This window comes from Zerene cesonia, chromosome 14 (genome assembly GCF_012273895.1).
Source record: "Zerene cesonia ecotype Mississippi chromosome 14, Zerene_cesonia_1.1, whole genome shotgun sequence".
In the NCBI taxonomy this organism is placed as follows: Eukaryota; Metazoa; Arthropoda; class Insecta; order Lepidoptera; family Pieridae; genus Zerene; species Zerene cesonia.
In genome coordinates this window covers 6,916,635-6,943,669 of record NC_052115.1, presented here as the reverse complement: position 1 = coordinate 6,943,669, position 27,035 = coordinate 6,916,635, and the positions used below count along the sequence as shown (strand labels likewise).

The 27,035-nt window shown below is 35.0% G+C and overlaps 4 protein-coding genes across 8 annotated transcripts in view; 3 read left to right on the top strand and 1 right to left on the bottom strand.

Annotated features, from left to right (window-relative positions):
* LOC119831772 (zinc finger SWIM domain-containing protein 4-like) overlaps positions 1–15,393 on the top strand; it is a 55,020-nt gene extending 39,627 nt beyond the window's left edge. Inside the window, exons 3-23 of the mRNA XM_038355272.1 lie at positions 864–991; positions 1,428–1,639; positions 2,827–2,907; positions 3,328–3,615; positions 3,998–4,125; positions 4,555–4,632; positions 5,123–5,215; positions 5,453–5,622; positions 6,184–6,293; positions 6,806–7,052; positions 7,475–7,625; positions 7,983–8,124; positions 8,676–8,899; positions 9,398–9,522; positions 9,991–10,169; positions 10,540–10,655; positions 10,871–11,021; positions 11,309–11,530; positions 11,813–11,935; positions 12,679–12,865; positions 13,439–15,393. Coding sequence (XP_038211200.1) covers positions 864–991; positions 1,428–1,639; positions 2,827–2,907; positions 3,328–3,615; positions 3,998–4,125; positions 4,555–4,632; positions 5,123–5,215; positions 5,453–5,622; positions 6,184–6,293; positions 6,806–7,052; positions 7,475–7,625; positions 7,983–8,124; positions 8,676–8,899; positions 9,398–9,522; positions 9,991–10,169; positions 10,540–10,655; positions 10,871–11,021; positions 11,309–11,530; positions 11,813–11,935; positions 12,679–12,865; positions 13,439–13,569 — 3,286 coding nt within the window. The 3' untranslated portion in view covers positions 13,570–15,393. The remainder of the gene's footprint in view (positions 1–863; positions 992–1,427; positions 1,640–2,826; positions 2,908–3,327; positions 3,616–3,997; positions 4,126–4,554; positions 4,633–5,122; positions 5,216–5,452; positions 5,623–6,183; positions 6,294–6,805; positions 7,053–7,474; positions 7,626–7,982; positions 8,125–8,675; positions 8,900–9,397; positions 9,523–9,990; positions 10,170–10,539; positions 10,656–10,870; positions 11,022–11,308; positions 11,531–11,812; positions 11,936–12,678; positions 12,866–13,438) is intronic.
* An 815-nt stretch (positions 15,394–16,208) lies between these two features.
* On the top strand, positions 16,209–19,433 carry LOC119831783 (serpin B3-like). 4 transcript variants are annotated; one of them, XM_038355287.1, is made up of 8 exons: positions 16,210–16,373; positions 16,466–16,552; positions 16,924–17,073; positions 17,348–17,437; positions 18,081–18,170; positions 18,535–18,741; positions 18,956–19,046; positions 19,246–19,433. In XM_038355287.1, exons 1-8 carry the CDS (start codon positions 16,362–16,364, stop codon positions 19,389–19,391), a joined length of 873 nt encoding a protein of 290 aa, XP_038211215.1. In that variant the 5' UTR covers positions 16,210–16,361; the 3' UTR covers positions 19,392–19,433. The 4 variants fall into 4 exon arrangements, with proteins under 4 accessions (XP_038211216.1, XP_038211219.1, XP_038211215.1 ...); XM_038355289.1 differs by having other exon boundaries at positions 16,212–16,373; positions 16,453–16,552; XM_038355288.1 differs by lacking the exon at positions 16,466–16,552 and having other exon boundaries at positions 16,209–16,373.
* Positions 19,434–19,825: 392 nt separating this feature from the next.
* Positions 19,826–22,738, top strand: LOC119831747 (N(6)-adenine-specific methyltransferase METTL4). Of its 2 annotated transcripts, XM_038355231.1 has the most exons (5): positions 19,826–20,235; positions 20,653–20,888; positions 21,167–21,295; positions 21,895–22,232; positions 22,579–22,738. In XM_038355231.1, exons 1-5 carry the CDS (start codon positions 20,029–20,031, stop codon positions 22,713–22,715), a joined length of 1,047 nt encoding a protein of 348 aa, XP_038211159.1. In that variant the 5' UTR covers positions 19,826–20,028; the 3' UTR covers positions 22,716–22,738. The 2 variants fall into 2 exon arrangements, with proteins under 2 accessions (XP_038211159.1, XP_038211160.1); XM_038355232.1 differs by lacking the exon at positions 19,826–20,235 and having other exon boundaries at positions 20,725–20,895.
* Positions 22,739–22,975: 237 nt separating this feature from the next.
* LOC119831857 (UDP-glucose 4-epimerase-like) overlaps positions 22,976–27,035 on the bottom strand; it is an 8,311-nt gene continuing 4,251 nt past the window's right edge. Inside the window, exons 2-8 of the mRNA XM_038355412.1 lie at positions 26,052–26,307; positions 25,542–25,655; positions 25,162–25,338; positions 24,129–24,309; positions 23,782–23,870; positions 23,279–23,471; positions 22,976–23,120 (exon numbers count right to left, since the gene is read on the bottom strand). Of these exons, the coding sequence (XP_038211340.1) occupies positions 23,029–23,120; positions 23,279–23,471; positions 23,782–23,870; positions 24,129–24,309; positions 25,162–25,338; positions 25,542–25,655; positions 26,052–26,291 (1,086 nt within the window). The 5' untranslated portion in view covers positions 26,292–26,307 and the 3' untranslated portion in view covers positions 22,976–23,028. The remainder of the gene's footprint in view (positions 23,121–23,278; positions 23,472–23,781; positions 23,871–24,128; positions 24,310–25,161; positions 25,339–25,541; positions 25,656–26,051; positions 26,308–27,035) is intronic.

Sequence of the window (27,035 nt, the reverse complement as noted above, 5' to 3'; positions counted from 1 at the left end):
AATCGATTAATATCGCAATAATCACACTAATATTATAAATGTGACAGTTGTGTTTTTTGGTGTCTGTCCGTTAATCACGCTGAAACTATTGAACAGATTTTGATAAAATTTGGTATACAGACACGGTATTAGCTGACTTGGGTGATAGGATACTTTTTATCCCAGTTAAATGCTGCCTTGAGATAAAACAAGAACTTTGATATCCGGGCGAAGCCGGGACGAGCGTCCAGTTATTTATATTAATATCAACCTTAAATTTGGATTTAAACTAAACCATATGTTTCATCGGCCTAAATTGTAAATGTTTTTTTTTCTTATTTCTGTTGATTATTATTATTATTTTATTTTACGTTACTTTTAATCATAAATTGTAATATGAAATTACAAATATTATGTATTTGAAATTAAGGGAAGTCACTGTCTTCTGAGATACAGGTAATAACCTAGTTCAGAAGGCAGAGCATCATTGTGAATGTAATATTTGTACTTGCGAATAAATAAATAAATAAAAAAATAAATAAAAAATATATCGATTATATGCCGCCATTAATACTACTTCTACACTAACATGCACAGGTACACACATATGCCAGATCTTTAGCTTATATTTGTTAGCCAAATTCAATCGTATATCTACTGATGTAACAGTGCGACTGTGACATGAAAGATTCATTCTCAACCGTTATATTAGTTAGACATTTCCAAAGCTTATCAATATGCAAGATAATTTGTAAAAGCATCATAAATTCTACTTCTTACTCTAATAGTTTAAGTACACCATAAAGTATAGAGGTACAGAACCTCCTCGCCTCACCTCGCCTTTTATCACACCAGTTAGTCATCTCATCTTTGATCACCCACAGATGCAAAATCACCGGCGTGACTTGCAGCTGCGAGGCGCGCGACATCTTCTGGTGCCAGCACGTAGTCGCCTTAGCGCTGTATCGCATCAGGAATGCGGATTCTGTAAGACTACGCGTCCCTATATCAGGTCGGTTTATGGTTATAAAATAAATTTGCAAGCAATAGACGCTGATTGCAGTTACATGATTATATTGACTATAAATAAGCTTTGATTTAATAAAAATATACGTGGATACGAAGAAAAGATTGAGCTTAATGTAAAATATTCATCGCAAGAGCTCGAAATAATTTGGACACATGTTTAATTGTATCAATTCTAAATATTGTTGTTGTTTGTTTGTATTCTGAACGCATGATATGTGGCAATAATATAACAGAACAAACAAACAAATTCTATAACATCAATATGTGTAGAGCTATTATAATTTCTCATAGATAAAAAGATGCACGATACGCAAACGTCATGCCATATAAGTTAATAATATAAGGTTTTTCCTAAACCCTATGCGACAAAATTATCTTCTAATTAATATTGTACTAAAAAACAGTCCAATTCATTACAGAAACCCTCCTCCAAATGGACAGGCAGCAACTCCAGAAGTTTGTACAGTATTTAATAGCGGAACACCATACAGAGGTGCTGCCGACCGCTCAGCGGTTAGCTGACGAGGTGCTGCAGGCGAGGTCGGCTATTAACAGGATATGTGGGGCCCCGGATCCCACGGCCGGGCCGCCGCCTGACGCGCATCATGCGTGGCACTTGGATGAGCAACAGGTAAAGCATTTACACTATTGTTTATTAGAAAACAGTTAGTAAAATCCTATCCTACCTAACCTACTTCCTACTAATGCTACCTCCTACTATCCTATCCTACACCCTATCCTAGTCATACTAATATTATAAATGCGAAAGTTTGTAAGGATGTGTGTGTGTTTATTACTCTTTCACGCAAAAACTGCTGAACCGATTGCAATGAAATTTGGTACGTAGATAGCTGGGAAAATGGACTAACGTATAGGTAATTTTTTATCCCGATATTCCTACGGGATACGGACGTACGTGGGTGAAACCGCGGGGCGCAGCTGTACATATTGAATAGCTTCAGTATCATATATATTCTGTATGAAGTTCGCCAAATCTAATACATAAAATTCTCGTGTCACAGTTTTCGTTGCCAAACTCCTCCGAAACGGCTGGACCGATTCTTATGAAATTTTGTGTGCATATTGGGTATGTGTGAGAATCGGCCGATATCTATTTTTCATACCCCTAAAGGATAAGAGTAAGGCAGAACAGCGTTTGCCGGGTCAGCTAGTAAGGGATATAATACTTGGTGCAGGAATGTTGGATGATCATTAAGTTGAAATCGGGTCGCGTTTAACAGAAATATTCCACTCGTTCATTCGATTGTAGCACTTCGAAATGATTATCTTATCCAATAATTGATCAATTAATTAAGCTTTGATAGTTATGAAATTTAATAGAGATTAAAATGATTTCTTTCTCATTCTAATACAACAAATATGAAATACTATCTGCGCGCCGCGGTTTCATCCGCGTAAGTCTGTATCCCGTAGGAATATCGGGATAAAAGTTACCTATATGTTGTTCCAGTTGTCCAGCTATCTACTACCAAATTTCATTGCAATCGGTTCAGCAGTTTTTGCGTGAACGAGCAACAAACAAACACATCCTCTCAAACTTTCGCATTTATAATATTAGTAGGAGTAGGATTATTTTAATTTATGGTGGTATCAATTAAATGAAAAAAAAAAATGAAAAAATGAAAAAAAAATTTATTTACATAAAATAAATTACATCTTTTATACCACCCACTGACTACCGAACTAGTTGGGAACTGTGTTTCGGTCGTCGTGAAATTCGACTCTTATAAATAGAAATACCAGGATCCATGATTAAACATATTATTATTAGTTATAATTTCACGTATTTTGTTACAGGTTTGCGAACAAGTGCGAGCGTATTTATTACAGGGAACGTATTACAATGCAAATAAACAATTAAATTCACTATTTTCTAAGGTAAGTCATGTTATATTAATTTATCCTTTATGCCTTTCGATCTTATATGTAACTTTTATAAACATCTGGTGTTTAAACTATGATTAATTGTCATTTTCATATTAAATCACTACATAATATAACACTATGTATATAAGCAAAGTCGCTTCCCGCATCTGTATGAATGTATGCTTAGATCATTAAAACCAAACAATGGATTTTGATGGGGTTTTATTTTAATAGATAGAGTGATTCAAGAGGAAGGCTTATATGTATGATAAAATCTAATGACTTATTCCTAATGTAACGCATACCAAGCCAAAAAAAATATTATTGATGTACAATATACTTAGCTTTATGCTAGTATATTATACATCAATAATAATTTTTTTTTTTGACAATGCAAGTAAATCCTTCTTTAATGAAAGGTACACTTTACAGGTTCGAGAGATGCTAAGAGCACAAGACTCCAACGGTCCAAGGATGCTCATGTTAATGACTGAACAGTTCCTATCAGACCCTCGGCTGCTCTTGTGGAGGAACCAGAACACCCCCATGACCGAGAAGTGCAGGCAATTGTGGGAACAACTGGGTGCCTTGTGGGTCAGCATTGTGCTGGACCCTGGGAGTAACAAGTGCCACAGGATGCAGTGGAGGCATTTGTTGGAGAAATGGTCGGCAGTGGAGGTGTGCCCCACTGAAGACCCGGATTATAGGTCATTTCCACTCGTAAGTTATATTTTATTACATGAAAATGAAGAATGACGAAACTTTTGTATATTTGTATGTTTTTATTAAAAAAGAAACCATTGGACCGATTAAAAAATTATTTTACCAATAGAAAGCTGCAATTCAATAGTAACATAGACTATGTATACTATGGGCTAAGCCGGCGAAAAGCTAGTTTTCTATATGATCCCGTAACTGTTACCAGGGCTTAAAAGTGTGTATTTCGCCGTACAGTGAAGTTTCTAAATAAATCCATATTAAGCAAGGAAACAATTCAAATTATATTAAAACCGAAATAAAATTCAATAATCGTATTCAAGTTTATTATTTTCTATTATGTCAAATATTTGTTTGTTATAATAATGTAGATTAAAATTTTCAGTATGCGAGGGAAAGGGAAAGAAACGAAAGAGACCGCGACAGAGACCACCGTGACAGGGACAGAGAGCGGCATCGCGATAGGGAAGAGAGGGACAGAGAGAGGCTACGGGAAAGAGAGGAAAGGGACAGGTATATATCATTTTTCATTTTAATAAATTTGCTATTTTATTAGATAATTTCTTCATTGATATTTCTGAAAATAAAAGTGTACGAGACAAAATTTGTGAATGTTTTATTTAAGTTAAATTGTTATTTACGTATTTAATGATAAAATATATAATGGAACTATTATTAAAATGGATCTTTTATTATATGTGTGTTTTATAAATGATGCTTTTAAGTATATAATCCACTGCATTAAAACAATCAAAATAGTGTATATATGTATATACTTCAGGGTATATGCTAATGTATGAGTGTGAAGAAAACATAGGATTCGTATTGTGTATTAGATGTAGGATGTAACTTATATATATTAAGATATATGTAATGCGTGCGTGATTTTAGCTCCGCTTAAAACAAATATCTCACTTGCATACATTATTTTAATTGTTTCAGAGAGAGGCACAGAGAACGGCAGAGAAGAGAAATGCATTCCCATTCGGAGAGTTCGGATGAGGAATCTAGACCTAATAAGTATGTATTATTTAATAAGTCTTAAATCGTAAAAGCTATATAATATTTTCTCTTGTTTGAGTTTCACATTATCGTTATTTAGAACCTATAAAGTGGTCTATTATAGCATACGACCTGCGTCCTGCGGTTTCACCCGTGTAATTCTGTATCCCGTAGGACTATCGTGATAAGAAGTTTCATTTCTGATAAAAAATTGCAGTTGTCCAGCTATCTACGTACCCAATTTCATTGCGATGGGTTCAGTAGTTTTTGCGTAAAAAAAAGTAACAAATGTACACATACATATACATCCAACCTCACAAACTTTCACATTTATAATAAGTATCGATAATTTTGTCTTAGTTGTTGATGTGTCGTCGCTTACTGTTTAAGTTTTGATAAAAAATACCGGCCAATAAGTAAAAACAAAAATTAAGTTATCTTCAATTATTGGTTTGATGTTATTATTATATATTAAAATACTTTGTAAATAAAAGTGTTTTTATAACAGTTATGAACGCGAATACAGAAGAGCAAGCAAACGGTTAAGGCTTCACAACCAGAGGTCTGCGCCACCGCTCACGCCGAGAACTGTTTTTCACAAGTAAGTTGAAAAATTTGATGCGAGATTATTAAAAATATGTATTCTCTTTATATAACGCGATTTTTTTTACGTACATCAAAAACACGTTACTAAAATGAAGAAAAGGATTTAAAATTTAATGATAGGTATTGTTTGATTTTAGAATGTGAAATGATAATGAAATAAAGCTTAGTTTTTGTTTAAAGATAAGTTATTATCCATACATTAGAATTGATGAAAAACTGGAAAACTTTACAGAGCATTAGACGCTGTGGACATATCTTGGGAGAATGAACACCTGAAGAACATCTTGGGGTCTGATGAGTATTGTGATCCGGATAAATTGGATAAGGCTGGTGCATCCACTGGTTCAATTACATTACACGCCTACCCGAAGTTCAATGACATCGGGCAGCCGTTGTGGCATGGTTAGTATACATTTATTACATATATATGTCTAAAAATAATTATGATCGAGTAGCTATTAGAAAAGATTATTGCTTTATTTTTAATAAAGCTTCAATAATGCGCCATTTTATGAAAAATTCATAATTGGAACTATAAATAAAATGATCGATAAAAAGTAATCGAAAAGTAGCATATAATCCTAATTGGATGTGATATGAAAAGCAATGTATAAACATATTTAATGACATATCATAGTAATAATGATAAGTTGAATTAAACCTTACCAAGTCTAGAAACGGTTCGCCCCGACATCAGCCGTTGTACATATATATCTTATCACTCAGTGAAGATGAAGCTTTCCAATGGTGAAAGAATTTTTGAAATCGGTCCCATAGTTTTTGTATAAATACACATACATAACAAAAAACACAAACATTTCCACTTAATAATATTATTAGTTTAGACACTGAAAATAGGTAAAATATTGTACTATTATTTTATTATTTTTTCCTTTTTCTTTTATTGTATCTTTCTTCTTTCTTTTTTTCTGTCTCCTAATCAAATCGTCATCTTTATTCCAGAACATTTACCAGTAGTGGGGGCTAGGATAGAAGCGTTGCGTGCGCACGGACGCGCGCCCGCCGCGTTGCGGCTCGCGGTCGCAGCGGCAAGGGCCATGCGCCATCGACAGGTTAGCCTTTTATATCTGGAATAGTTTTCAGATGCTTATATGTGGGAATTATATGCATCCATACATCCATACACATAAGACATGATTGCTAGAAATGCAAGTCATAATAAAAACAGCAGTGGCAGTTTGTTGTTTATGATAGTTGTGACAAAATGTATCATTGAAAAGTAATAAATTACTTCATTAATAGGTTAGCAGGTACTCTGTCAACCACCATAGAGCGCGAGGGCTATATGGTGAAGCATGTCATTCGCTCGAGAATTTAATACAATAATATTAGACAAATACGATTTTTAAAGGTTTTTGATTCTAGTATTTATGAACGAAACGCGATGAAGATCAAAAATATGCCACTTTTTGCAATTATATCTCGAGGTACACAAACAAAATTCCTCAAAATAAATGTTGTTTCATGATTCTAAACCAAATCGAGAGTTTATTAAAATGATGTACAATTTGATAAACAATGCAACAACAAAAACATCCAAACTAACGCGAAGTAACATATCCAGGAAGTAGCGCAGCAAAAGTGGCAAGAAGCGGGCGGCGGTGAAGCGTCAAGTAGCAACTCGAGCAACTCGTCGATAAATTCATCGACCAACTCGTCGACCAACTCGTCGTCCTGCGCGAGCGAGTCGTGCGGCGGGCAGTGCGACCGCGTCAAACTGTCGCTGGTGTGCGCACACATGGACGCGGGCTCGTGTCTACAGAGTACGAGCACGTGTGCGTTGAGTCATACGCACCGGTGTATTGGGAAAGGTAATTTTGATTACGTAGTTTTAACTTTAAATAGCTACAATTCTAAATTCAAGTTTCAGTGGGATTCTTTTTATCTTGGCTTGTAGATGTGCAGAGTAATGGAATGGGAACCTAAAGATTTGTTTCCTGCAAGAATAATCGAGTTGTATAATGATCATTGTTTAAATTGTCACAGCAGAACCATATATTTACAGATTTTAACTACTTCACAGTTGTTACATTGTACTAGTTTGTGGACAATTTGCGCATGCCCATAACATCAAGATTATCAAAAAAGTAGATAAATAAATCATTAACATTTTCTATAAGCAAAACAAACGATTTTATCGTGAACTTTATCACAACCGTTTATTTACGCTGCGATTTCATACTAACACAATAATTTTAACTAAACCTCATATAAGTACGTGAAATATTTTCAGACAGTAGATGCTGGACGGGTTGGACGTTGGAAGCGATCTGGTGCGTGTATGAGTGCCTCGCGGACGCGTGTCTCGCCCCCGACGACCAGAGAGCATCACCCAGACTCCATACCTACATAGATGAAGAACCCAATACTGGTCTACCGCCTAGGCAAGAAGACTCTTAAATACTTATATATAATTATGAGAAAATATGACGTACTTGCAGATGCTTAAAGAGTAACTAACATTCACACAAACTTACTCGTTCATAACTCGCCTCAATGTTTTTATAGACATTCTATATTTCAAGTTTATATATATATTTATGAAATAGAAAAGATAAGAAAAAATAATATTTATCTTGTGTTAAAGTAGAGTTTAATTGTTTTGTGATAATAATATATGTAAAGATAGCAGGGGTGCCATCATGAGCTTTTAAACTATGATTTCAAATATATATTTCCCGCCTTTTGCATTAAATAAACGACCTATTTCTCCATCCTATAATTAATAAATTATTTTACAGATACCAACATGTACCTGTAGCTGGCAGTAAAAACCCAGAAGAAACATACTTAGCTTTAGCGCTGGAGGCAGCTTTACTCGGCCTGGGCATGCAGCGGATGTTACCGAGCGGGCTGTATGCGCAGGAGAGGTATTGCAAGCAGGTTAGTATTAATATTGCATACTAGCGGTCCTCCCCGGCTTCGCCCGTTGTACTTGTATACACCTAGCATTCCTCAATAAATGGGCTATCTAACACTGAAAGAATGTTTCAAATCGGACCAGTAGTTCCTTAGATTAGTGCGTCCAAACAAACAAAGAAACAAACATACTCTTCAGTTTATAATATGAGTATAGATGAGGCTTTATTAATTTGGTCGGGTTACCAATATGCAGTTAAAAGTTGCGGTTAAAAATTGTCTAACCTTATTTCTTGGTTATGATTCATATATTAATTAACCATTAATTCTTTGAATAAATGGTTCTTTCTTAAAAAAAGATAATGGTTCTTTCTTAAACACACATTTGTATTATGTTAAAGTAGGAAAGTTTATTCATCAATTAATTTATTTATGTTAGCAATATTTTATTATTCTTTATTTGAAGTACTATAATGAATAAATGAGACGTGTTACGGAAATTCCGCCATTTTCTTCATAATTATAGGCTCTTAACTTCCTCCTTTATAATAAACTTCTTTTATCACAAATTCCAGGAGGAGCGACTAATCAGCCAACTCCAGAGGGTAGAAGGCGAAGCAGCAGCTGGGGTGTGCGGGCGAGTGGCCCGCGCCCTGCTCGCGGGGGGTCCGTCCTCGTGCCTCGGTACCAAAGTGCACCCGAGGTCTGCGCCGGCGCACACCTTCGCGAGGTTCCTGTTCCTGGCTCTGTTGCCTAGCGACCCGGATCTCGCGTACCGAGTTGGATTGAGAGCCATGAGGTGAGGGGAATTATACTCGCTGATCTAACGACCAACTTCCGATCCAGCTTTGCGGCAACACCTTCAAATCCTCGCTTTGCTATGTTTATGGGCAGTGTGTAGTTTGTTTTTTTGCTCTCTTATTACAAAAAAAAGATTGTTTGATGCAAATTTATCTTAAAACAACTGTTACCTTAAAACTTCCTATATCTAATGTTGTTGTTTCATCAGATTTAAGCCTTTGTAAGATTTGTTTTTATTATGACTCCGCCCGATATATATATAGCCTGTGTCACTCATTGAAGTTGAAGCTTTCCAAACTAAAATAATTTTTGAAAACGGTCCAACAGTTTTTGCGTGAAAACGTTACAAACATAAAATACAAGTGATAAGGCCGTCTTCTTCCTATTTGTTTAAGTTTTGTTTTTGTATTTTGTTCGCAGCACAATAAAGTGTTAAAATAAATAAAGTTTCCATTGTCCCACAAGCAGCTATACTAAAACTAATGTCCGTTTCCAGACTGCCCATGGTGGAGGAAGCGTACGCGCTGGACGGCGGCGGCGCGGGCGCGGGCGGCGCGGGCGCGTGGCACACGCTGCAGCACGCCGAGCAGCAGCAGGCGGCGCTCGCTAGCGCTCTGTTGGGTGAGTTATATGAACTCTCCTACTTCTCTGGTCTTGGTCTTTGATTAAATGCTTTTGTACATAAACTTTCCAATTTTTTTTTTGCCTTGTTTCCTGTTATTATGCACATTTTAATCGTATCCTTATGTGTGACTGAACCCAAATTTTTGTGTCGTACTTGGCTACTATATGTTTCGACTTGACGTAATTGGAAAAGACCAACTACAGAGTTTGTTACCAGCTGTTACCTCTAGAAACTGCTTCCCGAACCGGTAGAAAATATTAAAAGTATGTTATGACAATTCAAAAATGTATAGGTTATAGCCTTCCTCAATAAATAGGACTTTCAGGCTAGGAATTCTTCAAATTAGACCAGTAGTTCCTGAGTTTAGTGCGTTCAACGAAACAAACTCTTCAGCTTATTAGCATAGATATACGTGTTCTGTGTATACAGTTCGAGAGCTAATGTGTGTTGGTTGTTGTTCCCAGGCGCCGCCCGCGGCACGCCGAGCCGGCTGCGCGCGGCACTGGCGGCGGCGCAGCGGCACGTGCGCTCCGCGGCGCAGCTGTTCCGGCTGGCGCAGGACGCGCTGCGGCACGCGGCGCCGCCCGACGCGCCGCACCACCACCGCGACCTGCTGGCGGCCGCCTTCGAGCTGGGCCTGCAGGTGAGTGCCGGAGACCTGGAAGTGTGCAGATTTGTAGAAAGAAAAACGAAACGTCGTGTGAATAGACTTAGGTGAACAGGGAACCTGATCTATCCTGGACCAGGTTTTTCGATCATGTGAAGCAATGGTCTAATGCTTACCTAATACAGGGTTAAAAAAAACGAAAATGTCATATGTGTGTGTATAAGAACAAAAAGGGAAACGCCACAGACCCCTCTGCGTTCTAGACACTTTAGGAAAGAAACGTTTTAAAAGTCAAAATCCTGTTGAGTGAATGATGTACAAAATAGGAATATTTTACCCAAACGTAAGAGATCCTTATCTTTATAATTTGATTATGTTTTGTTAAATAATATGCTTTCGTTTTCAGGTCTTACGGATGACGCTATCAGCCGTGAACTGGCGGAGGCGGGAAATGGTCCGATGGCTTGTGACGTGCGCCACGGAACTTGGTTTGGACGCACTGCTCTCCATCATGCAGAATTGGTAAATGATTTATTGCTTATCTTTTATCCATATGTTTTCATAATGCTTATTTAAATTGTGTTATATACTGTGTCATCGATTTTTTTATGGTTTTTAATAATGAGAACCAAATACTAAATTAGTTTTTTCTTTTTAACTATATGCTCGATGCTATTTGTCTTCACTCGTGTTCATCAACTCTTATTTTATTAATTCTTGCGATTCTCTTCTTCCAGGTATGAGCTATTCACACCAACTGAAGCGACAGGACCAGTTGCGGCTGCTGCGATGTCACACGCGACTGCGTTACGACTGGGGCTTAGTTTCGAGCAACAAGAAAAACTTAGCGCCTGTGCGAGAACGCTTGCTTTGCAGTGTGCGGCTAAGGTTTGTAACTTCTGTACATTTCAGTGGGTTTAAAGAGGGAGAATGGATGTTATATAACTATGTATAAGTAGTAGCAGCACATTATTAATGTTGTGTTTTATTTGTACAACGAATAATTGTTTCTTCATTGAGTTCAATGCTAAGTTTAACTTAAATACCATTTGATTTTAACGGCATAATGGCATGTGAACTTTCCAATATACTTTGAATATAATTTCAAGATGTTGTCTTTATCAACGTTTCTCTTATATTGACTGAATGTGATATCCAACCTCCGTTACCCGCAGGACCCGCCGGGCTGCGCGCTCAGCGCCCTGTCGGTGTGCGAGGGCTCGGCGGGCGCGTTCGAGGCGGCGTGCGCGGCCGTGGGCGGGGCCGCCGCGCGCGGCGCGCTCGCCTCCAGCCAGCTGTTCGCGGTCGCGCGCTACATGGAGCAGCGCGGCCAGCCCGCGCGCGCCATGCGCCTGGCCACGCTGGCCATGCGCAACCTGCACCTGCACTACAACCAGGTCGGTACATGGAACAGCGCGGCCAGCCTAGTATACTGTCTATTATTAGCTACCGAATGCGGATTTGACAAAAATAGGTTTAGGTACTTTACAAATTCCACACAAAATCACCGATCAATACGCTTTAATAATCAAAACACGTAACACGGTTCAAATATTCATGTAATCAACAATATAGGTTAAGGTATTAAAAGTATGATACGAATTTTTGTCCCTAAATAACTATATAAGAAGGTGATTCTCATTATATTACACCCTAATAACCCACGTTACACCTTGCAGGACAGCCACCCGGCGATAGCGGACATCCACTGGGCGGTTGCGCTCGCGCACTCGCTGGGCCGCGCGGAGCTGCAGGCGATGTTGCCGCTACTCGTAAAGAACGTGCAGTGCGCGCCCGTGCTTGTGAGTATATCTACTTTAAAGACAGCGATAAAAGATGTTTTAACAGTTTTAGGCTTTTTGGTTAGAAGGATATCTTTTTGAATTTCAAGTACGATCATCGAATTCGATTCTAAAAATAATAATACACAACAGAGCACACATGATTTATTGTGTATTATTATTAATTTATTCATTAACCAGTAACTGTAACAGGCGGCGTCACTTGCGTGGTATCCGGGAAAAAGTATCTAATATAATACAGGCTATGTGTCTGTACAACAGCTACAAACATTCATATATTCTTACAACTTTCGCGTTTATAATATTAGTAGGATAGGAAGTAGGATATTGTTTAGGTGCGATCATATTGTGTACGCTACTACTACCGACTAAGAGGCGTTGCCGTATGATTGAATTTCATCTAATTTTTATTTTTCTATCAAATGAAAAAAAAAACAATTCGATTAGTATTTAATTTTTAGTTTTATAGCATTGAAATGCTTTATAAATGAGAAATTTTGAAAGAATAGAAAAAATTTGATCACGAGGCAGGATTCGAACCTGCGTATCTTGCCTAACCGTAGCAACGCCTAGCCTCACGGGTGGCCGAGAGGCTAGGCGTTGCTACGGTTAGGCAAGATACGCAGGTTCGAATCCTGCCTCGTGATCAAATTTTTTCTATTCTTTCAAAATTTCTCATCAATTCGATCAGTAGTTCGATCAGTAGTGATTATCAGGTTATAATGTTAATATTGTGTCCACAGTCGGACGTCCTGCGGCGGTGCTGCGTGGCGGCCGCGGGGTGCTCGCGCGCGCGTCCGCCGCCGCCGCGGCCGCCGACGCCACTGCGCCCGCTGCTGGAGGCGGCGCTGCGGGCGTACGCGTCCACCACGCATGCGCGGCTGGCGCACATCTCGCCGCGACACTACGCAGACTTCGTCGATTTTCTTGGTTGGTTTTTTGTTTTTTCTTTTTTTTTTAATATTAAGGCAGCGCTTGACAATGATCTCGCTTGATGGTAGGCTATGTGGCCAGTTTGATGGATATTGTTGTCTGTTGTTTAATGTTATTTATAAAAAACGGAAAGCATAAAAAAGTTAAAAGTGTTACTTTCCTTTGGTTATTTTATTTTGGCAATAATTGAAGACGTTGAATGTTTTGTTAATGATTGCTTCAATGAATAGATGTGATTAACTTTTTCTTCATTAGTACTCTCGGTTTCATTTTTTAATCCAAATATTTGTTAATACATTTATGAGAATTAAAATATGAACTTAATATTTAAAAGGTAGCAAAGGTAGGTACTACAGTCTGATCAATAGATTTACAAAAATCTGACGAATTTGTTTCTTTTTTGAAACAGGCTAATGAGGAACTTTATGATCCGATTTTTAAACTCATTTCATCATTCGAAATCCCTTTGATGGAGGAAGGCCTATAGTCCTGTAGATTATCAAATATCATGTACATGGGTAAAACAGCGGAGCCAGTAAATAATAAAGTTGATAAATTTTTGTATTACAGGTAAAGCCCGTGACACATTCGCGCTGGCACACGACGGTCCACACCAATTCGCGGCTCTGTTACAAGAAATAAAACTCAAATACAAAGGCAAGAAGAAACTAATGTTCCTCGTTAAAGAAAGATTCGGTTGAAATAAGGCCATAGCATCGTTATTTTTGTAAGCATTGTGGTATATGTGCAATAGCGTGTATATACAAAGACGCTTGAAGGCGTAAGTAATTTCGTAAAATGGTATGGACTTTGGCGGTACAAAAATTGAGTACGTAATTATTTCAAAATTATCCAACAAAATCCATAATTGTGTGTTGGAATAAACCGCAAATACTGTATATAAAAGCTTTCAATGTTAGTACAATTTAGCACAATGACATATGTCAATATTATTATGGTACAGTGTTGCCATTGTAATAAGCTCGAATCTGCATATAAATGTGCCGTCAATGATTCTGCCTATATCATTACCTCATGCTAGTTGGCGAGACGCACTCGATTTGTACCAAACCAGTCTATTTCGAAGTATTATTTTATTTAACGTCTAGATTATATACCTCGTAGATATCACTTAAGTAGATAACGTTGTAATGATCTCAATGATTCCATTTTGTAAATAGATTAAGAGTTTGTAAATATAATTATGATTAGAATTAGCTCGTTGGAAATGTTAGATATATTTTAAATAAGGAATTAGCACACGAGCGCTAGGTTAGAAATGGCGCGAAACGTTTGGAATCTTAAACTGTTTTGTTTATACGGAGCTTGTAACAAATGCGCCGAAATATAGCGTCCAATAACACAGTGGGAAAATGACACAGCACCAAAGAGATATATATAAGTTACTTTCAAAATATTGATATAAGCGATGCCACTATTCTTTCAGTATTTTTGAGTATTTGTATATGTAGGCGACATTAAACGCTAAAAATCCTCTTTATTGCTTGAACTTCATTTTATATAGAATGTTGTTGTTTTTATTTTTTTTATCCGATTTTAGTTTTCATTATCGTGTCCTGTTTGATGTTTTTTTTTATTCACTATCCGTATTGAGGTTATAGTTATAAATTTGTAACATGAAGTGCATTTATATAAATAGAAACATTAATATTTAAAGCTAGGCGTGACGTTCGGATAGCGTACAGACATTAGTAAAATGATTATGAATAGTATATAAGAATGAGGGACTTTTGTACTTTTTGTGGTGTGTAAGGGTTGTGCAAAACAATAGATTTTATTTTCTCAACTTATCAATATCAAATTACGTTACGTTTGTTTTTCGCCAACCCTGTTCTGTGTCAAAATTATTTAAAACATTATAGGTAAATAATCATGCAAGATTGTTATTTGTTTATAAAACAATTTTATTTTATTACGGCCAGAAGTATAGTTAATTTCAATAATAGAATAATGGCATTTGGAAATGTTGAGATTGTAGAGTTCCATAAAACTTATATTATTGATAACTAGATCAGACTGATTTTGAAGGATTTGCAAGAATATTAGGTATATTATCTGAATTTCTTAATCAGCGTACGATTGCTAGCTGTAAAATTCTTTTGATTAATAATAAACAAAAAAGCAATAATTTTTAGCCTTCGCCGGTCTGTGTTTGAATTTTTTTACAAAACGTTAAAAATTCAAATAAATTATTTTTAGTAGCCAACCTGTACTTATGTGAGGGTAATAATATTTTATTATATTGAATTGTCAGTATAGCTTGTGACTTGCCAGTAAAGAAAAAAAAGCAAACAAAACCTTAAGTGCCTTCAGGCGAGTCCACTCTTATCATAAACGCAGACCGGTTTTGCCATTTTTTATATAAGTTCTGTTCTTTTTTAATTTTGTACACACACGATGTTTACACATTAAAATTGTGTTTACGTGAAACGTAGACACTACACCGTTCAATGTTGTTTTGAAAAAGGTGATAATAATTTCAATATATGATTAATTTAAAATAACGAACTTTGTTTTATTCATATTCCTGAAATATACTGAAAGTTTTACAACTTGTTTTCCATCAATGATTGGTAATGGCCAAAAACAAAAGGCTCAGATAAAGAGAATACTAGCTGTGACCCGCGGTTGAAACCGCGTAAGTCCGTATCCCGTAGGAATATCGGTATAAAAAGTGCCTAAGTGTTATTTCAGATGTCCAGCTATCTACGAAGCAAAATAGTATTATTATTCACCAATAGATGTCAGAAAAAAAAACACGAATATGACATTTTTTTTTTAAATTCCTGGCTAGATCGATTTATCGCCCCCGAAGCCCCCTATATACTAAATTTCATGAAAATCGTTGGAGCCGATTCCGAGATTCCAATTATATATATATCTTCTATATATATAAAATTCTCGTGTCACAGTTTTCGTTGCCATACTCCTCCGAAACGGCTTGACCGATTCCTCTGAAATTTGGTAAGCATATTGGGTAGGTCTGAGAATCGGCCAACATCTATTTTTTATCCCGATATTCCTACGGGATACGGACTTACGCGGGTGAAACCGCGGGGCGCAGCTAGTATATATATATATACAAGAATTGCTCGTTTAAAGGTATAAGATAAGATTTACATAAGGCTTTTTTAATTTTTGACAAGTTTGTCATATCAATCATGTTTGATGATTGATATGACAAACTTGTATTTTACAATTAATAAAATTAATAACAGTTATAATAGTGTAACTTGTAACTACCTTACTTGATTTCATCCCTTGCTTGACATTTTTACGAAAATTATGAAAATGACAGTTAAGTGTCATGTTGAAGTCTAAAGATCAAAATTTCAGAAGAAAAATATGCCATAGTCGTGCAGACCATAGAAGTCATAACAAATAGAAAATAATATAATCATAGCCTATTCATTGGTTGAATTGATAGATTTATACAAATACTGGATAATAAAATATTCCCGTGCGCAATAAAATGCTGCGGCAGGTAACATACGTTTATTATTAGCTATACACACAATACAGTGATTCTCAATTATTATTTCTTATAAATTTATTCACTTTAGTTACATCGAACAGAATCGCAATTGGCTGGCTTCTCCAATTGGCACAGAACTGCTTTTATCTCTGATAGGATATGGACGCAATACAAACAATTATCTCCAGGTAAACATAGCTGAACTGCATTTGAAAATAGACCATCATAACTTCCAGTTTTATTATCATCATCACATGTCGAATTTTTATCTGATGGATATGCTGGTTACCTCACGATGTTTTCGTTCGCGCTTCAAGCAGTAGTGATGTAGAAAAATTTAACTCCACTTCTTACACACTCGCCTGGTCTCAATCCTTTTTCCCTTAAACTTACCACTAAGCCGCTTCTGCTGACAACTTCATGCTTACTGAATAACAGTCTTTATTCTTATATTTATGTTAATTAATGTTATATGTTGCTATTACTGTATCTGGCTTCTATTTCTTATGGCATGTAGCATTATCTACATGAAAGCTCATTACTTACTATCTACTTATAGATGAGCAAAGATCTAAGGGACTTGAAAGGATATTTTTCAAAAACCAAATTATTTCTATCATCTGAACACAAGTTGGGGAGTTCTTGCAATATTGACACAGAGAAAGTGGATTTCAAAAAGTCTGAGGCTATGGAAAATATTTGTAAATGGGTAAGCATTTGATTTACACCCTGTTTTGCTTTTTAATTCCAACTCAATTAATATACATAATAAAGTTTAAAGTCAAATAAGATGCCAAAATACAAAATACACTGAAATTTTTTATTGATTGTTTTTTTTACTAACAGACACTCATTTAATAATTGTATCATAGTATCAGTTACATGAATTATGCAACTAATGTGAATTAGTTTTTAGCATTGTGGGAAAAAAATAGTTCATAATTCATTTCAATTTTTATTCAATGAGGATTTTTTTATTATAGGTAGAAGGCAATGGCATTCAAAACTGGGATATTAAAAAATATATTTCAAATCCTACCAAATATGTATTAATAAACATTAGCAATTTAAAGGTAAAGATGTCAATTATTATTATTGAAGTAATATATAATATACATAAATAGCAGTGGTGAGGACCTTGGACATCAAAATCGATAAGTCGGGGTTGGAGACCAGGTGATCCTGCAGCAAATAAATTGACTTTTCAATTTATGTGCATATGTGGATAACATCACCACTGTTCAACACAATCAAGAAAAACATTGTGAGGAAACTGGCATGTCTGAGAATCAAAAATTCGATGACATGTCACATCTGCCAACCTGCACTAGGCCAGCATGGTGGATTATGGCTTAAACCCTCATAGGAGGCCTGTGTCCCAGCAGTGGGAACATATGTGAGCTGATGATGATGATACATAAATCCAATTAATTTGATAATTAACCTGTCCTTATAGTATAAAGCTGAAGAGTTTGTATGTTTGTTTGAAGGGGCTAACTTCAGGAACTACTGAATGGATTTGACAAAATTTTTTTCACCATCGACATGATCCCCAAGAGTTTTATATGTACCATGGGAGAAGCAGGGGCGGAGTGCTATTATAATTGAGTGTGCATCAATCTACTCTTCATTTGTGTAAATTTTTTTGCATACTTTTCTGAGTAGACTAGTTTAAAATTGCTTTTCTGGAATTAAAAAAAAATATATCATTTTCAGATGGCCTGGTATGCTGGTCAAAGCTGTGGTTCAGTTATGACAATTTATAATACTTTTAGTTACACGGAAGATATTAAATATGAAGCAAGGGTAACATTAATCACTAATATAATAATTGCACTGTACCAATTTTGTTAAAATTTGGCACAAAAATATCCTCTCCAAGTTGAAAAGACATAAGATAGTTCCCACCGGAACATCTGGAATATAATATAGTTCCATACAAGACTTTTTATATTTCCCCTTGAAAATGCGTTCAGGAAGCTAGTAGTTATACAAATTATAAAGATGTTATTTTTGTTATTTAATGCTTATTTGTTATATAATATGTTTATTGTAATTAAATATATTATTTTATTTTCAATCACTATTTATTCCATAAGACATAAGGGATTATCTAAAAGTATTATAGAACTTGATAGATTTCTCTGAAATGAATTGTACTTTATTATAGATACTAGAACTACCACTGCAAAATAAAGACTTCAAAGTTATAATTCTAGTGCCTAACGAATTGGATGTGCTTCATAAATTATTCAACAAGTTAATAAAAGAAGGTTTTAATGCTGCTACATGTAGTATACAACCTCTTTTTACGGCACTGTCAGAATTAAAAGCACCTAAGATCGAATTTCAAGCTATAAATCAACTTATTTTAGAGGTACAATTTTTTTTATATATAGTTTTTAATGAACATTTATGGGTACCCTAAAAAATTGTAATATCGTAAAAGTTATAAATAATTTTTTGAAGACTTATAAAAAAGACTATATGTGAGTTATTAAAGAAATTCAAACATGCAAGATTAATTAGATGTTGTTTTATTATTTTTATTTCCAGAAATAAAGTATTTATATGAATTGTTTTTATTTCAGGGTAACAACTGTGATACTTTGCCCAAGACCTGCATAAGCTTTGGACATGTTAAGATAAATAATAATGGTGCTTTCGTGAATTGTATAACATGTATGTAAATGTTGTGTTTTATAATAAGAAATTACAGTTATTGCACGCATCAATTGTGAAATTAACTAAAAAACAATTCAACTGAGTGATCTTTAGAATACTACTATAATAGAACTACCATATTAGGTACCCAGGTAATTTTAATTACGCAAGTTACTTTGAACAGACAGTAGTCTCTAATTATTCATATGAATTTCAGGTGTACTTTCAGAAAAATCAACAACACAGGCCCCTTCAATAACCAAAAAGAATATGGAAGACTCTTGTAATGTAAAACCATTTTTATTCGCTATAAATTATAGAGATAAACCTATATTTACAGGCCAGTATGTGAGCCCTGAGTAGGAAATAAAAATAGTTTTGTTAAGTAGATTTTAAATAAATAAGTAATATTTTGTAGTGGTTTTATTTTATCCAATTTATATTTATTTTTATTCTTCGTCATAGCACCACAGCCGTTTTGTATATTTGTGATATTTTAAGTGCCAACTGAGTATATATGAATATATGAATTCGATCAGTGTCAAACTTCATATAGGAATAATTTTAAGTTTATAAATTTTTTATGTATAAAAAGTAAAAAATTGTGATATTCGATAGCATGTAGAGCTTTTTTTTTTTTATTTATTATTTTAAATCTGGGTAGTTCTATCCAATTTCAAATTCCCTCCCACTATGTCATCAAGTTGATTGTCAATGTCAATTTCGGATGGCACTAGGTACTTTTGACTAATGCCACTTGACACTTGTTTGTCAGTAATGACTAAGTCAAAACAAACGGTAACAGAAAAGAGTAAAATATATTTATTAATTTATCAAATTTATTATATTGACGGTAAAGTTGTTAATTAAAACGAGAACATTCCAAAAATACTATAATACTACTTATACAAGCTAAAAGAATCACATATAAAACCAAATTAAAAACAGTTTACTCTACATGCACATAAGATTCAAATATAAGGGAACGAATTTGTGACAAATGAGTATTTTATTTTATAAGGATAACTTATATTTTATTGATCATAGAGATTTCACATTAAATATTTTTCAAAATGTGGAAAGTGTAAATACAAGTACTAGCGGTAATAAATCATTTAGTATATCTCCAAAATTATTTTCTATAAAATGTGACAAAAAAGAATATGATTCAAGAAAGAGGAAACACAATGACGTTATTATTGAAGAGGTAAACATAAATCACTGCCTTTTATCCAATTATTTACAATTATTGCTTAGATGCAGGGGAGTTTTGATATATAGAGTGATTAAAGTGGAAGCATTATATATGCGAGATACATATTTAATTATTATTGCATTATATATATTGCATATTTATTTTTACATATTAATATTGCACCTGCTCAAAGCAGGGGTGGGTCCCTATTATACACATTGCAATCTTATTCATCTGGTTAATGATACTAAGGTGCATTCCATTAAGGTATATTCATAAAATTCAATTGAAAAAGAAAACATACATGTGTTTGTCTCATACTCATATTACCTACAATCCATAAGAGTAAAAGTTACTCTAATTATATGCATAATTAGATTTAAATTGTTTCACTTAAAATAATAATTATTTGAATTTTAACAATTTTAGGCAACAAACATAAAAATAATGTATAATAACCTTATTGACGTAATACCACCAAACTTAAAGATGAAATTAAAATGTAAATATGATTTATTGGACACTGCAGCTGTGAGAGATCTTTCACAACAATTATTTGAATTGACGGCCCATGATTATCAGGGAATATCTGGTGGAAATAATTCGGACAGTCCATTGATCTGCATAATCAAAGATAATGACTATCTCATACCAGGAAAATGTAGGTAAGAGGTATAAAGCTTTCATATTTTACTACATCTATATTGAATATTTGTTCAGAAGTATCTGGATTACCAAGCACTGCTTGGAATATCCGCACTTTCTTCTCTCACTCTCAGAAGAAACCATGAAGTTAGTCTAATTTTATAAATTGTTTGCTTGTTGATATTTTCAAAAATGATCCTAGCTAGGTTCTCTATTGTAATCACAAAAATATTAATAGTTTTTTTTATTTATTTAGAATACATCTTTTTTAATGTTGGACTTGCAAATCAATTTTCAGATTTCTCAGCGGCTGTGTAAAAGAGCAATGTGAAAAGTTAAGTGGGAACAAATATGATATTGTGATAGCAGACCCACCCTGGTGGAATAAGTATATAAGAAGATTGAAGACAGCTAATGATAAAATGGGGTATTTGTCTGTTATAAGTACTTGTTATGTGCCTACACTAATATGGATTTGATTGTTAAATTTTATAAGATTTAAGATATTGATGAGATTTTACACTAAACTTAACAGTCCGTTAAAATTTGATAGCATCAATATTATACTAAATTTTTTTAGATTATTAAATAGTACTTTCTGTACAATGGGTGTACAATACTTAAACTGTGTGCTTAAAGTAAAACACAATTTCTGTACTGCAATCCCTAGAAATTATTAGGAAACAAATTTGGTAAGTTCTATGACATTCTAATTGGACCAGTTTCAGCAGGGTAGGTACAACATTTCTTTTTTACAGTCAGGATTCCATTTTCCGAGATGTAAGGCCAATACAAATAATCTTACACCTCTGCCAATGTCCATGGGCTGGTGGTAGTGCTTATTCACATTCACCACCTTTTTATTATATTGGTTTATAAACTTCCAGAATCCTCTTTTTTTTTTATCGCCTAGGCAGGCAAACGAGCAGGCGGGTCACCTGATGGAAAGTGACGCCCGCCGCCCATAAGCACTTGCGATGTTAGTATGTTATCCTCTTTGAGTAAACCTCAATTCTTTCTTTCCAGCTATTCCATGATGTACAATGAAGATATAGCATCCATAGCAATCTCCGAATTACTATCAGACACTTGCATCGTTGCAGTGTGGTGTACCAACGCACCAAGCAACATTAAAGCTATAAAAGACATAATTTTCCCAAAATGGGGTGTGGAATATGTAACCACTTGGTATTGGATGAAGCTGTGTATAGATCTAGAACCAATATGTCCGTTTAGTGGTGGGTGTAAGAAACAACCATATGAGAGAATTGTTATTGGGAGAATTGGTGATGTTAAAGTTCCTGAGGATTTGTTAGTCGCGAGTATTCCCAGTGCTTTGCATTCGCATAAGCCTCCTTTATTGGGTCAGTAGCGTCTTTTGTATTATGATTGATTGGATTGGAATGCAAAACGGATTTTTAAGTAAATTGAAGCTATCTAATAACATAATATGTTGTCAACCAATTGACAATTAAGGGTCATTGTTGTTGCTATTCTTATTTTTATCACATTTGGTTCAGTTCAGGTGTGTTCACAACAGAGCTGTTGTTCATATTATCCTACAAGCAACCTAATTTTACTTACTAGTGAGACACATCTTTTTTTTTTTATTTTGTCTGTTAAAAAAAGTAAAAAATATGATTTATTTTTTCTTATATCTCCAAATTATAATATTATTGTTTTCTTCTAATAATATTTTTACTCATACAGATCTTCTTTCTCCGCACATACCAAATGCAGAGCCGAAAGTTTTGGAATTATTTGCAAGATACTTGCTACCAAATACTACGAGTGTTGGATATGAACCTTTGAAGTGGCAACACTTATCATTGTATGATGTTACATGATTCGAAATAAATATTTTTATATTTAAATGGGTTTTCATTGATTACTCACTATAGTAGTCATAAATAATAGCAAGATTACAAGCACAAGTAGCATGTTGGTCCGTATCCCGTAGGAATATCGGGATAAAAATTGCCTATATGTTCCAAATTTAATTGCAATTGGTTCAGTAGTCTTTGCGTGAAAGAGCAACAAACGCACACACATTTTTACAAACTTTCGCATTTATGATATTAGTAGAATGAAAATATAAACAAATTGATTCGATATAAAATACTTATTTATTAATACATAACTATAAAATGCAAGGACATGTTAGCTCTTTCCATTCATCACTATAACGCTAGTTTTGTTCTTCTTGGGGTAGCCGTCGGGATTCTTTGTTTGCCATCGCCAAAAGTCGCTACCTGTAAATATGGATTTTATTTTTGTATTCATAAACACAAATAAAAACGTATAAATCTCACCACTCGATTCCCATGATCGCACTTCAGTAATCGAATACTTACCACGTTTTACTTTAAATATTTATAAGCGTTAAAACACTAAAAATTAAAACACATACACATCTCCTCAATACTCCGCGCGCTCGTCCAGCCGAGCTCAGTTTTCGCGAGCGTCGCATCAGCCCACATCGCTGTGATATCGCCCAATCGGCGTGAGACATACTTCACTGGTACTTTCGTTTGGGTCACCCGTTCGAAGACGTCCACCAGCTCTTTTACTGAGACCCCTCGGCCTGTGCCTAGGTTGTATACCTGGAAATGGAGTAGAATTGGACATAGTATAGATTAGGTGACAAAACGTTGTGTTTGTTTATATAAATAGAAAAAATTCGAGACACATTTCAACACTAGTTCGAAGGTGAGGGTCTGTATTATTGTGTACTACAGTTTCTTTGTGAAATAAATTATTATTATTATGTTAGGGCAACCGAGCTAGTGTTTCGCCTGATGGTAAGCGATTACTGCCACCCACGTACATTTGCAGATATTGAGAACTAACCAAATATGGTTAATAATTAGAAAAGATTATAATGGCACTCTTTCTATTTTAAAAAATATTTACCTTTAATCTGATGTGACTGCTGCTCAATAAATTTAGGGCTGCCACGTGGCCGTTAGCGAGATCCATCACGTGAATATAGTCCCGAATTCCTGAAAATATAAATTGTTATTATTGACTGAATAAAAAATAAAAAGACCAGAGAGAAATATCTACAAAAATATTGATACTGTTCAGTTAACTGTGTAATGAATTCATTTTTAAAGTTGGGAAACTTAAAATGTTAATGGTTATTCTAAGGCATTCTATGCAACTGCATACTTTTTCATTTCAGACCTATTACTAAAGTAAAAGTAGATTTTGTATTTAAAAAAAATACTACATTATTTGCATTGCGACCAAATACCCACCTGTACCATCAGGTGTATTATAATCATTTCCGAAGATAGTAAGCACGGGTTTCTTTCCAAGAGCAACCTGGGCCATAAAAGGCATCAAGTTTGTGAATTCCTTTGTGGGGTCTTCACCAATGAGGCCCGATGGATGTGCTCCCACCGGGTTGAAGTATCGCAGCGATATAATGTTCCATTTCTGAAAATAATGATTTGACGTAAATGGAACAAATGCACTTCAAATTGCATTGAATACCGCACGATACCCTACATTTGTCGGTGCTGTGATGCAGTTCATAGATTAGTAATAATAATTTTTCTTCAGAACAACTATACATAAATAAATCATTAAACAATACAGTTAACACCTAGAAAAAAATCTTGTTCTCAATTAAATTGCGGAACTAAGGTGTCCTTGAACTTATCATCTACGTTCATCACAGTAGGTGAAGGAAACCGGTTATTGAGACATTTCTATCATATCACCAGATGAACACGTGCTGTCTATCGTGAAAATAGCCAATCGCTTTCAAAGAAAATTTAGAGAAAATCAACAATCAATCAAAAAAGAAAAATTATTCTTATAAATTTGTTGTTGTTCGATTGTCGACCAATTGTAATTTAAATGTAGAACAAATTAAAAGGTAAATAATGTACATGTCATGGAATATGTCATGGAAAATTAAACATTCATAGTAAGTACCTATCTTTAAAAAAAAAACAAATTTCAACCCGTTCCAGCCAGCCTTTCCCCGAGAGAGTAATATTTATACTTATTTCTTATTGCCATTCTATTAATTGCTTAGATATATACGTACTTGCATGTGATTGCATTAATTAATTTACCACTTTCACATGGTACATATGTACATTATACGTAGGCAATTCCATAATTATAATCATTCATAAATACGTGCAAAGATATAATTGAACCAGAAGAAAATAGAGCTAACAGTTTAAAGTCTTCTAAACACGGTAAAAAGTCATCGATTCTAAGCGTAGCCCATAAAAAATCATCGGACATAAACCAATATACAAAACCATATCCTACCTCGTCAGCAGCGCTCAAGTCCTTCAGCATTTCCTCAATGAAATACTTAGTCCTGCCATATACATTAGTAATGTTGCCAGTTGCATGCGTCTCCGTGATTGGTAGGTGTTCCGGCTCTCCGTACACCGTGCAAGAAGAAGAAAATACCATTTGGTAGCAGTTGTGGGATCGCATTATCTGTGGAAATTGTCGAATAGAGTCTTCTTCTGATAATATAGGAGATTGAACTGTCTGTGGATATAGAATTAGTACCTTCAAAATGTTGCCAATATTTTGAAGGTAATTCAGGAAAAAGGATTGTTTTATAATACATTAGACACATGAATGGGAACGTTATTCGAAACTCATATTCTTAAATATGAACCACAATAAGTGCTTACCTCCAATAGATTAAGCATTCCAAGTAGATTATTTTGGTAGTACAGTAACGGTTGCTGCATTGATTCGCCCACTGCCTTCAGTGCAGCAAAATGAATCACGCAATCTATGTTGTGCTGTAAGAAAATTCAAGCTTAGCTATATGGCTAAAATATTAAATAATAAAAGGTTAATAAAAAAAATATTCACAAACGACTTTTTATTGTGTCTCTTTTGGGTTAATTTAAGAACACAAAATAAAAGAATTTCACTGAACCGAAGCTTTAGTGAAGTCGAGACTCGTATAATTGTGATCACGGAAAAAATTATAAGGAAATGATGATGCATTGGAAATGTTAAGACGCATATATGTAAACAAAAAACATCATTTCATTCTTAAAATCTTTACCATAAATAAATTTAAGTAAATCTGGTCATCGACTATAATTGCACTCACTTACTATTTCGATATCAACTCCAACTTATCACTGATACGAAGGCAATACAATAACATAACCGATAGCAATCATTACCTTATCGAATATATCATTTATTTGCGGTTTGTCCAAAAGGTCGGCTTTGTAAAACGTGATTTTCTTTCCTGTGATTTGTTCCGCACGATTCAGGGCTGGGGAGCCTTCCTCGTCTCCTACTGCGTTGGAGAAGTTGTCTATGGCAACCACATCATAGCCAGCTTCGAGGAGGTCTACCACACAGTGACTGCCGATGTACCCGGCTCCGCCTGTCACTAGTACTGTGTTAAACTGTGGCATGTTGACGCCGATTATTCTAAAAGAAAATTAGCTTTATGAGTGCTAGAGTGATAACCGTTTGATACAAGAATTATAGCGTAATAATATATATTTATAGCATACGGTAGAAACCCCAAAGTTTTACAAATGCTTTAAGTATTGCTTTATGCTGTTTTATTACCTAAATGATTGCTTGTTGTTACGTTTGTTTGTCCTAAGCCTTAAGGTACACTAGGCAACTGTTGCGATACGATATTGTACATTTTATACAGTTAAGTTAGTCACATTTCAAGGAGGATCTAGATGTTTCGAACAGCGCTCAGACAACACTGAAATCTATTTCGCGACATCATTTATCAAGTATGGCTGTATAAAATTTAATTTACTTTGTCCTCAGATTTGAACGCATACGCATACGCGTACGCATTTGAACCAAACAATGTGCAATAAAAATCGTGTCCACCGACCGCTATTAGCCGTAGTCACGTCTTCGAGACGGACGAGGAAATTTAATCTATCAATATTTGCTGATGGGATTCATTATTATGATCATATACACGATTTTCTGGTTAAGTGGCAATTAAAAGTTTCCTTGATCGTTGTATCGGAAGTACATATTTAATATTAGCTCTTCGCCCGTTGTACTTATATAGATACTAGCAAACCCAGCGAACTCCGTTTCGCCAGCAGATGGCTGTATGTAAAAAATTATTTTCCCGCTTTTCTGTTGAAATTTTTCCTGAATTTTCTTTGCTATAAACCTCA

Coding starts and splice junctions, on each gene's coding strand:
- LOC119831783 (XM_038355287.1), top strand. Junction 17,074..17,347: donor TGGAAAATATTTGTAAATGG/GTAAGCATTTGA, acceptor TTTTTATTATAG/GTAGAAGGCAATGGCATTCA. Junction 19,047..19,245: donor TTTCGTGAATTGTATAACAT/GTATGTAAATGT, acceptor TATGAATTTCAG/GTGTACTTTCAGAAAAATCA.
- LOC119831747 (XM_038355231.1), top strand. CDS start 20,029: ATGAGTATTTTATTTTATAAGGATAACTTATATTTTATTGATCATAGA. Junction 20,236..20,652: donor ATGACGTTATTATTGAAGAG/GTAAACATAAAT, acceptor TAACAATTTTAG/GCAACAAACATAAAAATAAT. Junction 20,889..21,166: donor CTCATACCAGGAAAATGTAG/GTAAGAGGTATA, acceptor ATCAATTTTCAG/ATTTCTCAGCGGCTGTGTAA.